General features: G+C 42.5%; 2 protein-coding genes across 4 annotated transcripts; both read left to right on the top strand.

Moving 5' to 3' along the window:
- Window positions 1-288: 288 nt before the first annotated feature.
- On the top strand, window positions 289-5,487 carry LOC146657591 (ATP synthase subunit C lysine N-methyltransferase). 2 transcript variants are annotated; one of them, XM_085426998.1, is made up of 6 exons: window positions 289-402; window positions 2,546-2,719; window positions 3,433-3,537; window positions 3,629-3,769; window positions 3,847-3,897; window positions 3,992-5,487. In XM_085426998.1, the coding sequence occupies exons 2-6, from the start codon at window positions 2,552-2,554 to the stop codon at window positions 4,178-4,180; spliced, it is 654 nt and encodes a 217-aa protein (XP_085283124.1). In that variant the 5' UTR covers window positions 289-402; window positions 2,546-2,551; the 3' UTR covers window positions 4,181-5,487. The 2 variants fall into 2 exon arrangements, with proteins under 2 accessions (XP_085283124.1, XP_085283125.1); XM_085426999.1 differs by lacking the exon at window positions 289-402 and having other exon boundaries at window positions 2,641-2,888.
- Window positions 5,488-5,817: 330 nt separating this feature from the next.
- plk2b (polo-like kinase 2b (Drosophila)) lies at window positions 5,818-11,003 on the top strand. 2 transcript variants are annotated; one of them, XM_085425786.1, is made up of 14 exons: window positions 5,818-6,045; window positions 6,158-6,265; window positions 6,377-6,493; window positions 6,808-6,937; window positions 7,102-7,285; window positions 7,502-7,700; window positions 7,829-7,976; window positions 8,176-8,270; window positions 8,562-8,694; window positions 8,856-8,936; window positions 9,068-9,227; window positions 9,378-9,507; window positions 9,660-9,770; window positions 9,937-11,003. In XM_085425786.1, exons 1-14 carry the CDS (start codon window positions 5,860-5,862, stop codon window positions 10,126-10,128), a joined length of 1,974 nt encoding a protein of 657 aa, XP_085281912.1. In that variant the 5' UTR covers window positions 5,818-5,859; the 3' UTR covers window positions 10,129-11,003. The 2 variants fall into 2 exon arrangements, with proteins under 2 accessions (XP_085281912.1, XP_085281911.1); XM_085425785.1 differs by having other exon boundaries at window positions 7,805-7,976.
- Window positions 11,004-11,225: the final 222 nt, after the last annotated feature.

The following is an 11,225-nucleotide window of genomic DNA, read 5'->3' as shown; positions in this document are numbered from 1 at the left end:
AATTATAATCGCGCCTATAATTAGATGGAGCAGAGAGATTCACACCTGAAATGTATGATCGTAATTAAACACCTATTTAAAGCATTTTAAACACATTTATTTTTATATAACAGCCTTAATTAGAGGCTTTTTTACGCGTTCACACCTGAATCCTAAGTGGCTTATCTTATACTATTGCGCCATGCGATAAGCAGCACAGACCCAGGAGGCATGAAATTACCGTGGAGTACAACTCGGATTCAGTCAGAGCTCATTTGTCAGGCAGTAAGCAGACGTTTGATAGGGTGTGCGTGAAGTGCGTGAAGCGAGAGGGCGGGACATGCTGACTGAACGCTGTTTGACTGGACGATCTGTTCGTGCGTGCGTGCTGCTGAGTGCGCAGGAGACGAGGGGGAGGGTCAGGTAAGGTAGACAGACTTAACTGTCAACAATAGTTGAGTTTTTCAGGTGTTGTTAGAACTTTGCACATTTATCCAGTCTACACACACACACACACACACACACACCGAACTGTTTGTCTGTCCTGCTGTGAGTGGGTTAACTGTGCATGCGCTTGCATCGACTTCATCCAGAATCTAAAACTCTTATAATATGTCTGCGTGTCTGAAAATAGCTCTTTCGGGATAGTTTGTACTGGTAAAACTCCTTGTTGTCGAGAATAAACAGGATTGTTCCTTCGAGTAGTTTCGGTGCATGACCTAAATGTTGTCAATATTTTTTTTCTAGAAGGTTTGTGGGCGAGTGAAAGGTCACTGTAGCCCCACCTGCTGTCGGAAACGCTGCTCTGGTGGTGTATGCTATGTGGTGTGGAAATCAGCTTGCTTTATAGTCTTAATAGTGATAAGAGGAATTTGAAATTATTTGTTATGTTGCTTTCCTCGTGAAATACAAGAGGTCGATAGTAAGATATATATATATATATATATATATATATATATATATATATATATATACATACCAAATTCTTCTTAGATTGTGTGAAATATATAGTTTAAAACTTTTTTGCTTTTGATTTTTGCTGTAAATGCTGAATTCTGTGAATATTTTAAGGCAAACTCACACCATGATCATTTACAAACTTACATGGTAACCAGTTTCTTTAAAAAGGTGCCGATGTATATATGGAGTATTTCAGAATCCAGCAGGTAAGCTGTGTCAGAATGATGGCCACTACTGGTCTTAAGTTTTATTGTCCAATTAGAAACTGCAGTACAGAAAGGAAGTCATTTAAATTAGAATTAATTTATGAAATGGAAAATGTCGAGCCAGATAATCACAGTGAATTTATTGAAATCTGCAATTTTGTTGCCTCTAACTGCTCTGATAACCACAGTGCTGACCCAACCGGTCGCAGCAGATGGGCGCCCCTCCCTGAGCCTGGTTCTGCCGGAGGTTTCTTCCTGTTAAAAGGGAGTTTTTCCTTCCCACTGTTGCCAAAGTGCTTGCTCATAGGGGGTCATATGATTGTTGGGTTTTTCTCTGTATCTATGAAGCGCCTTGAGGCGACTTATGTTGTGATTTGGCGCTATATAAATAAAATTGAATTGAATTGAATTGAAAAACCTCGAGCCTCTCCTCTTTTCTTTATATTTTGCTAGGAAAATGGAAAATAGACACTGCAATTTGTTGAAACGAGTGCAAACATGCATGGAAATGCAGTATATAAAGCAAAAACAGGAGTTTGTACAATTCTAATGAGCTTGAAAGTCCATGTTTGGCATGTCTTCTTTTATTTTTCAACATATACTGAACTCTTGTAGACAAGCTTTCTGGTGTTTTGATTACATAGTCTTGAAGTCTTAATAGTTTTCCAGGCTTCTTGAAACGCTCAAAGCTCTTCTTTCAATGTTCGCTGCATTTTGTTCCGTTCTCTGTCAAGATGATCCCACACTGATTAAGTAATGTTGAGGTCCGGGCTCTGGGGAAACCAATTCATGACTGATAGTGATCCACTGTGTGTCTTTTTCTATTCATGCTTGCTTTTACTTTATTAGCAGTGTGTTTGGGATCATTGTGATGCTGAAAAATGAAGCTGTCACCAATCAGATTCTTTCCAGAATGTGTTGCACGGTGGATCAAAATCTAACAGGACTTTTCTGCATTCATAATTTAATAGATTATGACACAATTCCCAGCATCACAGGCTGTAAATGCAGCTCCAAACTATGGCAGAGTTTCCACCGTGTTATTTTTTTTTAGATGGCTGTAGACACTCACTGTTCTCCTGATCTCCTCTTGTGTAATTGGTCATACCTCAGCCTTTTCTCGCTCTTTTCTTTCCTTAAGAATTTCTTCTAGACAGCCACCCTCCCACTTAGACAATTTCTGAAGGACCAAACCACTATCACAAAAATACTTCTGAAACCCTGTATCTTTATCTATGTTTAAAAGAATCAGTATTACTCAACATGAATAAATCAGTTTCCTTCTATTACAACAGAGAGTAAGTTAATCAGAATATCTCACATACAAGTAGCATTTTGTTTCATACAGGCTGCAGTAATATTTCCACTTATTTGCTGTATTTTAACCCCTCCTGCCACAGTTTGCCATGGAAGACTCCATTGAAGTAATCCTGCAAAACTATAGCGGGGTCTTCCCTACCAACAGACCTCATCCCATCTTCTCAGCCTGCACAGGTGCTCTGCTTACAGGCCTGTACGGATTATGGAGCCTCTTCACCCTACCGGGCTTCCGCAAAATCCCATGGAGGCTCAAGGTACCTGAGATCGCCCTGAGATTTAGGGTTTTTACCTACCTGCTCTGACTCACATATCAAATGTTGCATGTGTGAAATCAGATCATGTAACATAACTTGCACATTAACATTGATTTGCTTGCTTTGGAGCATAAAGCTCCATGCAACAAATGTGGGAAAGAAGACAGCGGTAAGTCTAATCATGATGACCTTCTATGGAGAACTGCACCATGATCTTTTGTTAATGTGAATATGCAATAATTTAAATTGCTTTTACCAGTTTACCTCGTATAGAGGAGTGTGTGTACGCATGCGTGTGGTTTGGATTAATGACATGACTCCAGCTATAGCTCAAATAAAACATGTTATGCTAGGAGAAAAATGGTTTTGTACAATGGGCAGATTTAAAGTGTTTACCACAACTGGGAACCAGAGAGTCCTGCTGAGATTGTAATTTGGAAGATTATTGTGAAGCAGTTCCACTGACAGTGAGTGGGAGAGCTGACTCAAGGCTATAGTCACAGCAGGCTTGACTGTTGTGAAGAGAAGTACATTTAATTTGGAGCTTTAACAACAGATGGAAGCAATTTGTATTTTATTTGGGATATTTTCATGTCAATTACTTTGTAATGCATGCTGTCAGTTGTGCAATAGGGCAGTGTTGAAAAGGAGAGTCTTGAGACATCATGCCTGCCATGTGTACTGACTCACTGCATGTTTGCACTGTTGTCCAGGTGCCCTATTTGCCCTCCAGTAAAGATCAGACTGCGAACGTGATGAAGCTGCTTGAGGGTAGATCAGGTCGCTTGGCAGATCTGGGATCAGGAGATGGAAGACTGGTGAGTGAGTGTACCTGTCTTAGAGAAAAAGGTATCTGTGAATATGCTGTGAGTTGAACTGTTTTGGAAACTCCTCCTGTTTGCTTGCCAGGTATTTGCAGCCTCTGCTGCTGGTTTCCAGTCCACAGGCTTTGAAATAAACTCCATTTTAGTGGCATATGCCAGGAGCAAGGCCTGCTGGACAGGAGTCCCCTCCAGGCAGGCAGTCTTTGTTAAAAAAGATTTCTGGAAGGTAAGACTGTGATAGAAATATAGTCTTTTACACTTGGTAATAGCTGTAGTTTGACCATGTTTGTCTCTTGCTTTTAGACCGATTTGTCTCCATACAATAATGTGACAGCGTTCCTTGCTCCGGGAGTGGTGAGTGGGTTTTTTTCCCGTGAAGAATGATTGTTTTCCTCTGCTTTTGGTCATCTGATGCTGTGCTAATTTGGCTCTTCTTGCTGGTTTACAGATGGAGGTGCTCGGAGAGAAGCTGTTGAAAGAGCTTTCAGATGACGCGCTTGTTATCGCTTGTCGCTTTCCTTTCCCTAACTGGCCACAGCAGTCATCCGCTGGCTTCGGACTTGATCAGACCTTTGCTTACGACATCAGCACTGTGCGCTCGTACCTTAGAAGCGAAGCAAAACCAGCAGTGCAATAAAATTACAGCACTTTCTAGAATTGTAACTCAAAACAGCACTGTACCCTCCTGGGACTTTGTTCTTGGGCAGTAAGTGCAATATAATATGATAAGAATCCCAGACAAAGAGAGCATAAATTGGTAGTCTGGCAGTTATAAGCACTGACCAGGAGAGATCGTTCAAAGAAGTCTTTGAACATGGAAGGACTCTGACTCGGCAGCAAAATGTCAGGATGATTTCACCTGACGCGTGTACTATTTTTTTTTTTAAGTCTTTGCACTTTCAGAACCAATGGAGTTTAAGCCATAATGCTGAAGTCCTTGTTTTAAATGTTATCATGCTTCACTATAAAGAATATGTTTGTGACTGACTGCATCTCTCCTCGAGAGCTCTCACACTGCAAGCCATTTATTTCCAGCATCAGCACCGATAAATGTCCTTCACTGGGATGCTGCAGGAGAGTCTGTGAATAGTTTTGTTTCATTTTGGTTTTGTGACACTGACATTAAATTCAAATGCTGTGGTTTCTTGTGTGTGTGTGGCTTTTCTAAAATGTCTGCGGCCACAGCTGGAGGTCAGGTTTAACATTGGTTTGTTTGGTCTTTCGACACTGCACGTAGTTGTTATGGCCCGCACAGCCACACCATAACTGCAAGTGGTAATTTGAGCCCTTTGCAATACATGGGTGCATGCACTTTGCCTGTTTGTTTACAGCAATCTGAACAACATGTGTTGGAATATTTCACTTTTAGGCAGAGAAGAGGTGAAGTTTTTGTGTCTTTCTGTTTTTGTTTCAATTCAATTCAGTTTTATTTATTTAGTTTTCACAACAACAGTCACCTCAGTAGTATTAGAAAGAAAACCCAACAGTTGTGTGAATTCTGAATTTAACAAGGAGCCACTGAAGAGAAGACTGGAATGGATACATATGAGGTTGGGTTATTCAGCCTTGCACATGGATGAATCTGGTCTTTCTACTGCCACAGGCAAATGACTCTGAAAACAACATTTTCTACATCTATAGATACAACCGCTAACCAGCTGAGTGAAGTCCCACGTGTCACTGCTCAGCTGGCATGCACTACATTGATAAACATACTGCAGGTCCCAAAGGTATGTCTGAAACCCGCATTTTAATCTGAATAGTGTCCAAAATCTCCACCTGAGGGCGCTCGTGCTCCAACCTGACCTCGGTGCAGCAACCGGATGGTGTGAGCCTGAAGAGAATGCAAATGATTCTCTTCAGCATAGTGGATATGTGCAAGTATATTTTCTTAAAGGGGCTATTTATTCGATGAATTCAGATTCGATTAAATAAATACTGCAGTACAGCACGTGTCTATCTTCATTATCAAACTGTATGTATATATCAAAATGTATATATATATATATATATATATATATATATATATATATATATATATATATATATATATATATATATATATATAAGCATATATATAATGCTTATTAAAAAACCAAAGTTTCGCACGTCGCTTTACATATTTCCATATCTGTGCCACCACCAACACAAACGTACATGTGAGGTAATCGATAACAGCCAGACCCCCGTTCTCTCATGCCCGTGACGTCAGAGAGAGGGCGGCAGACAGGGGGAGGGTTGAGCGCCAGAGTATAAAGACTCCTGGCCGAGCTCTCCGGGATCCATTCTGAGTTTTGTACGACAGACCTATAACTGATGGAAGTACAGAGAAGCGCCGGGCACCAACAGACAAACGGCAGCACCATGTGTGAATCCACGCAGAGGTCCTGCGAGCCTCGCCGAAAGAAAATGGATGAGCGCAGTGCACCCTCAGAAATGGCCAGGATAATCACTGATCCTGCCACGGGGAAGTGCTACTGCCGTGGAAAAGTTTTGGGAAAGGTAGCGCAAGCATTCCATCGTTTTTTCTTTTCTTTAAAAACATTTTTTTCCCCCCTTGGGATTTACCTAACCCGAAGACAAAACATGTTAACAGTGTTGTTCCTTTTTCCAGGGAGGATTTGCTAAATGTTATGAGATGACCGACCTCTCCACCAGCAAAGTTTACGCAGCCAAAATCATCCCTCATGCGCGCGTCTCCAAACCTCACCAACGGGAAAAGGTAAGCGCGCAACTCCGATCCTTGAGCGCAGTGATGTTCAACTTATATGTTTATATATATATATATATATATATATATATTTAAGACATGTTTTGTCTTTCGTTTCGCTAGATTGACAGAGAAATTGAGCTGCACAGATTACTACACCATAAACACATCGTGCATTTTTATCACCATTTTGAGGACAAGGAGAACATCTACATCCTGCTGGAGTACTGCAGCAGGAAAGTAAGTGCTGTTTTTTCCACATGGTAAATTTGAAATGACTTTACTGCCGCCGTGTTTCTAATGTGAACAAGACCTGCATTGCACCCAAAATCCAGCGAGGCACTACTTGGTATTCAGAATGTGCCCCACTCTATAAAGAGCTTTACTGTTTTAATTAACTGTCGAAAGTAGAAAACTTTAATGTGTTACCACGGGGTTTGAAATTAAGGGAAGTAGTCAAGTGTGATAAGCTTTTCTGCACAGAGGACAGTGCTTATATCTTGGGAAAGCTCTATAATTATTCTCATCTCTATGCTTTGTTTTTTTCCCCGCAGTCATTAGCCCATATCCTGAAGGTCCGCAAAGTGCTTACTGAGCCAGAGGTGCGTTATTACCTGAGACAGATTGTGTCTGGACTGAAGTACCTGCATGAACAGGAAATCCTTCACAGAGACCTGAAACTTGGTTAGTGATATTACAGTGCTGTGCATAATCTTTCATTGTGTGCAGGGAGAACATCATTCCTTGTAACTAAACCTCAGTCTGTACCTCTACATTTGCTGTGCTCATGCTTTGATCCTGGCTTGAATATCAAGTGTTCATCATCTCATTCCCTTTCTTCCCGACAGGTAACTTTTTTGTGAACGAGACGATGGAGCTGAAGGTCGGGGACTTTGGTCTGGCTGCCAAGTTGGAGCCAGCGGGAAACAGGAGGAAGACGATCTGCGGGACTCCCAACTACCTGTCCCCTGAGGTTCTCAACAAGCAGGGCCACGGCTGTGAATCAGACATCTGGGCCTTGGGCTGTGTAATGTGAGTCGGATATCTATAAATTTAGCATTAGGGAACTTCAAAAGGTTTAGTAATGAATTATTAAGAAACTATCTATATTGGCATCGTGTGTTATGGACAGGCCTATTCTTGTCTTACTTCTTTCACTTAGAAATATGTGATATGTGTGATAAACTACCCATGCATCTCCTATGGCATAAATAGCTCCCTCACTCAATGCCCTCTATCCTCCTCCAGGTACACTATGCTGCTGGGCAGACCTCCTTTCGAAACCACCAACCTGAAGGAGACATACAGGTGTATTAGAGAAGCCCGCTACTCCCTCCCCTCGTCCCTGTCACCACAGGCTAAGCAGCTAATCGCCAGCCTGCTTGCCAAGATGCCAGAGGACAGGCCCAACCTGGACCACATTCTGAGGCATGACTTCTTCACACAGGTTAGACACGATTGCCAACTCTATGTCACTCTATGTTGAACACTGTAAATGTCACAGCGTAGGAGTTTAACAATTACACTCCCCCCCCCCCCACTTCCCACCAGATGACCCACTTTGGTTCTTCACAGGGCTTCAGTCCAGAACGTCTGCCTGCTAGCTGCTGCCATTCAGCACCAGATTTCCACATCTCTAGCCCTGCCAAGAGTTTCTTCAAGAAAGCTGCTGCTGCGCTGTTTGGTGGGAAGAGGGACAAGGTCAAGTACTACGAGACTCTGAGTGAGTATTGCAACAGCATTTAAGTTCTCAGTATACTACTTGTCACACTAATAGTTTGTATTTGAGTCTGAATTTATGCTCGAAGCACGGGCATCATTACACCTAGCGTTAACTGAGTGTGCATGACCCATTTTATCACCCTTAGGCTGGTCATGGAGGTCATCCTCTCATTTTTCTGCACTCCTTTTGTCCTTCATAGATAAGTTAACCAAAGAGGAAGAGGAGATCTACAAGTTGCAGCATGACTTGGAGAGAACTGCCATCAGCCAACAGCACAGCAAAAAGGTGTCTGAGGTAAGAACTGAAGACAGGATATTTGCAAGAGTGTGGGTGATGTTGCAGGTAGATTCATCATAACGGCAGTTAAATAGATCTGAGATATCACGTTGAGGAGAATCCAGTGAGTCATTCTGGAGCTGTGCCAAAACTTTATAACGAGCACATTTTTCCCGAAGTGCTAAAAGCACTTATTTTCAACCTTTAAGCCAACCTCTTTGCATCTGTGGGTGATCACTGAGTCATAGTAGGAAGGGATGATCTAAACTCACAGATTCTAAACCCTGTCGTCACTCATTCCCACCTCAGAATGGAAGTCTACTTCCGCCATCTGCCGAGAGCCCCGTTGCCCCGGCAACAGAGAGCCAGTCCCCGACGACGCAAGACACCATCCGTCTGATCGTCAGGGGGAGTCTGGGAAGCTGCAGCAGCAGTAGTGAATGTAAGTTCACCCACACGTTTAACAGAGCGCAGACAGACTGGAATTATTTTTTGATGTATTATGGAAAAGAAATCAGTGTTACAGAGAGCTGCTGCCATAGCTAGAGTGTTTAGTACCATTGTCATGTCAAGCTGACTGAGCACCTGTTATTGCTCCAAAAGGCCTGGAAGACAGCACGACAGGGAGTGTGGCTGAGACTGTTGCAAGTGTGCTGAGGGGGTGTCTGGAGAATATGCCTAAAGGTGAGTGAACTAACAAAGCCTTGACCTCTACATGCATGCCTTAGCTGCAATTAATAGTGCACTTAAGCTCACTGTTTCATTATACCTTTAACTGTATTCTAACCCTCCTCCTCTTTCTGTTCACCCTGCAGCCAGTGACATTCCTCAGGGCTCAACCAGCTGCAGTCTTCAATGGGTGACTAAATGGGTGGATTACTCCAACAAGTACGGTTTTGGATACCAGTTATCTGATCACACCGTGGGAGTTCTCTTCAACAATGGCACTCACATGAGCCTCCTACCCGACCGAAAGTATGTATTCTTTCTCAACGCCCTCCCTTAAATTTAAAAGTTATTAGTCACAACATTAACTTGTCTAAGCATGCTGCGGTTATCGTGTCAAATCTTTCAAAAATGTCATCTAACCGAATCTGATCTTTTTTGTTTTATTTTGGGTTTCAGGACCATCCATTACTACGCAGAGCTAGGCCAGCGCTCTGTCTTTCCCACCTGTGAGGTTCCTGAACACTTTGTCGGGCAGGTCACTGTGCTTAAGTACTTCTCCCATTACATGGAGGAAAACCTCATGGATGTAAGTAAAAAATCGTTATTCCTCCACTCCTTTATCCATTTTTAAAAAACTTGTTATGTTGCTGTTATGTTCCTTTTGTATTTCCACACCCTGTAGCCTTAGAGACATTGCAGCTTGTCTAAACCTGATGTGCTACTCTTTTGCTTTCTCAGGGCGGGGACCTTGGCACTATAACAGACTCACACATGCCCAGACTTTACCTGCTGCAGTGGCTCAAGTCAGACCGCGCCCTCATGATGCTGTTTAATGACGGCACTTTCCAGGTAAACACACATTATCACAGGAGCATAGCTGCTGCTGGGCATGCTCAGTAGAAGCGTAGTTACAAGTGCGATGCATGGCATCAAGGAGCTTTAAACCACAAATCAAATAGACAAAAAGATTGTTCTCCAAACTTATCAGTTTTCTTGTTTGTTTTTATCTTTAAAGGTTAACTTTTACCACGATCACACCAAGATCATCCTGTGTTGCCAGAGGGAGGAGTACATGCTGACATACATTAACGAAGACCGCGTCTCCAAAACCTTCAAACTCAGCTCCCTGTTGAAGTCTGGCTGCCCTACTGACCTGCGGGAGCGCATGGTGTATTCCCTCAACATGCTTCTGCAGAGATGCAGCTAAACCCACACAGAGCGTGTGCTGGACAGACGAGCAAACCTACCGAACGTGTTACTGCGGTGGAATGAGGATGCCGAAAGAATCCGTGGAAGACGAGTGGATTTCAAGAATGGATTTGAGCAGAGTAAATTAATCCAGCTGTGCGGTGTCATAATCACTCGGGTACCAGTGCGAGGTGTGGAAAAAAATAAAAAAGCAAGAGACTGAAAGACTGAGAAACTGAAATGTAGCACAATAACTGTGGATGGAAAAGGGCTGACTTGTATGTGGATTGTTGGAAGGAGAGAAAGGAGGGCGTATGTTGGTACGAATGCGATCCCCAAGTGTTTTATGGGGATGGGGAAAGAGGGATATTTGGGAAGTAGAGAGAAATGCTGGGCTGGCACCAGCTTCACTGTATAGAGTATAGCTGAATTAATCCAGAGGGAATCCATATATTGATGCTCTGAATGTCAGAGCCTGACTGTGGAATAATGTAAATGTTGTACAGCTTATGTCGCGGCCAACTCACCAGTGCAAAGGAATTACTGGCTAATATGTGAGGATGCTACAGAGTTTGGCTGTGTGTACGAGTGAGTGTGTGTCTGAGTGGGAAGGGTGTAATGTCACACTAACTTTAAAAACTGTGATTTGTTCTCTTTACTGACAGATGGGTTCAGCTTATTAAGTTGAGAACCAAAGGGGTGATATGGGGGAAGGGGGCAGGAGGAGAAAATGACGTTAAAAAAACAACAACAAAAAAACAACTAAAAAACTAGTACCATACATCCTCTGAGGATCCCTTAAGAGCCATTGTCACCTGGGTAAAACATGTCCTGCATAACTTATTGTGTAAAAAAGCGCAGTATTTATTTATTTAATAAACAAGCTTTTTCTATCAAAAAAAAGAGTACTTGTCCTTTTTTTGGGGTGTGGCCACAGTCAAAGATGTTCCCAACATCAGCCAGTAGGTTGAATGTAAGCTTCACCCCACTGCCGTGCATGTGCATGGGTGAATGTGAAGTGCTGTAAATTGATTTTTAGAGCCTTGCTACGTTAAAAGACAGTATACAAGTGCAGACCTTTCACTGTTGTTATTTTCAAACTCCCTGAAGATGTTA

This window comes from Rhamphochromis longiceps, linkage group LG12 (assembly GCF_057381845.1).
Source record: "Rhamphochromis longiceps isolate RC_006_pf linkage group LG12, R_longiceps_female_GT1.1, whole genome shotgun sequence".
Classification (NCBI taxonomy): domain Eukaryota; kingdom Metazoa; phylum Chordata; class Actinopteri; order Cichliformes; family Cichlidae; genus Rhamphochromis; species Rhamphochromis longiceps.
Note: the sequence above shows the minus strand (reverse complement) of the source record. Positions and strands in the feature narration are given on the sequence as shown.

Excerpts from the sequence above, each read along its gene's own strand:
- LOC146657591 (XM_085426998.1), top strand. The coding sequence starts at position 2,552 with ATGGAAGACTCCATTGAAGTAATCCTGCAAAACTATAGCGGGGTCTTC. Across the intron at positions 2,720-3,432 it reads AAATCCCATGGAGGCTCAAG|GTGCCCTATTTGCCCTCCAG; the intron begins GTACCTGAGATC and ends ACTGTTGTCCAG. Across the intron at positions 3,898-3,991 it reads CGTTCCTTGCTCCGGGAGTG|ATGGAGGTGCTCGGAGAGAA; the intron begins GTGAGTGGGTTT and ends GCTGGTTTACAG.
- plk2b (XM_085425785.1), top strand. The coding sequence starts at position 5,860 with ATGGAAGTACAGAGAAGCGCCGGGCACCAACAGACAAACGGCAGCACC. Across the intron at positions 6,266-6,376 it reads AACCTCACCAACGGGAAAAG|ATTGACAGAGAAATTGAGCT; the intron begins GTAAGCGCGCAA and ends TCGTTTCGCTAG. Across the intron at positions 8,271-8,561 it reads ACAGCAAAAAGGTGTCTGAG|AATGGAAGTCTACTTCCGCC; the intron begins GTAAGAACTGAA and ends TTCCCACCTCAG.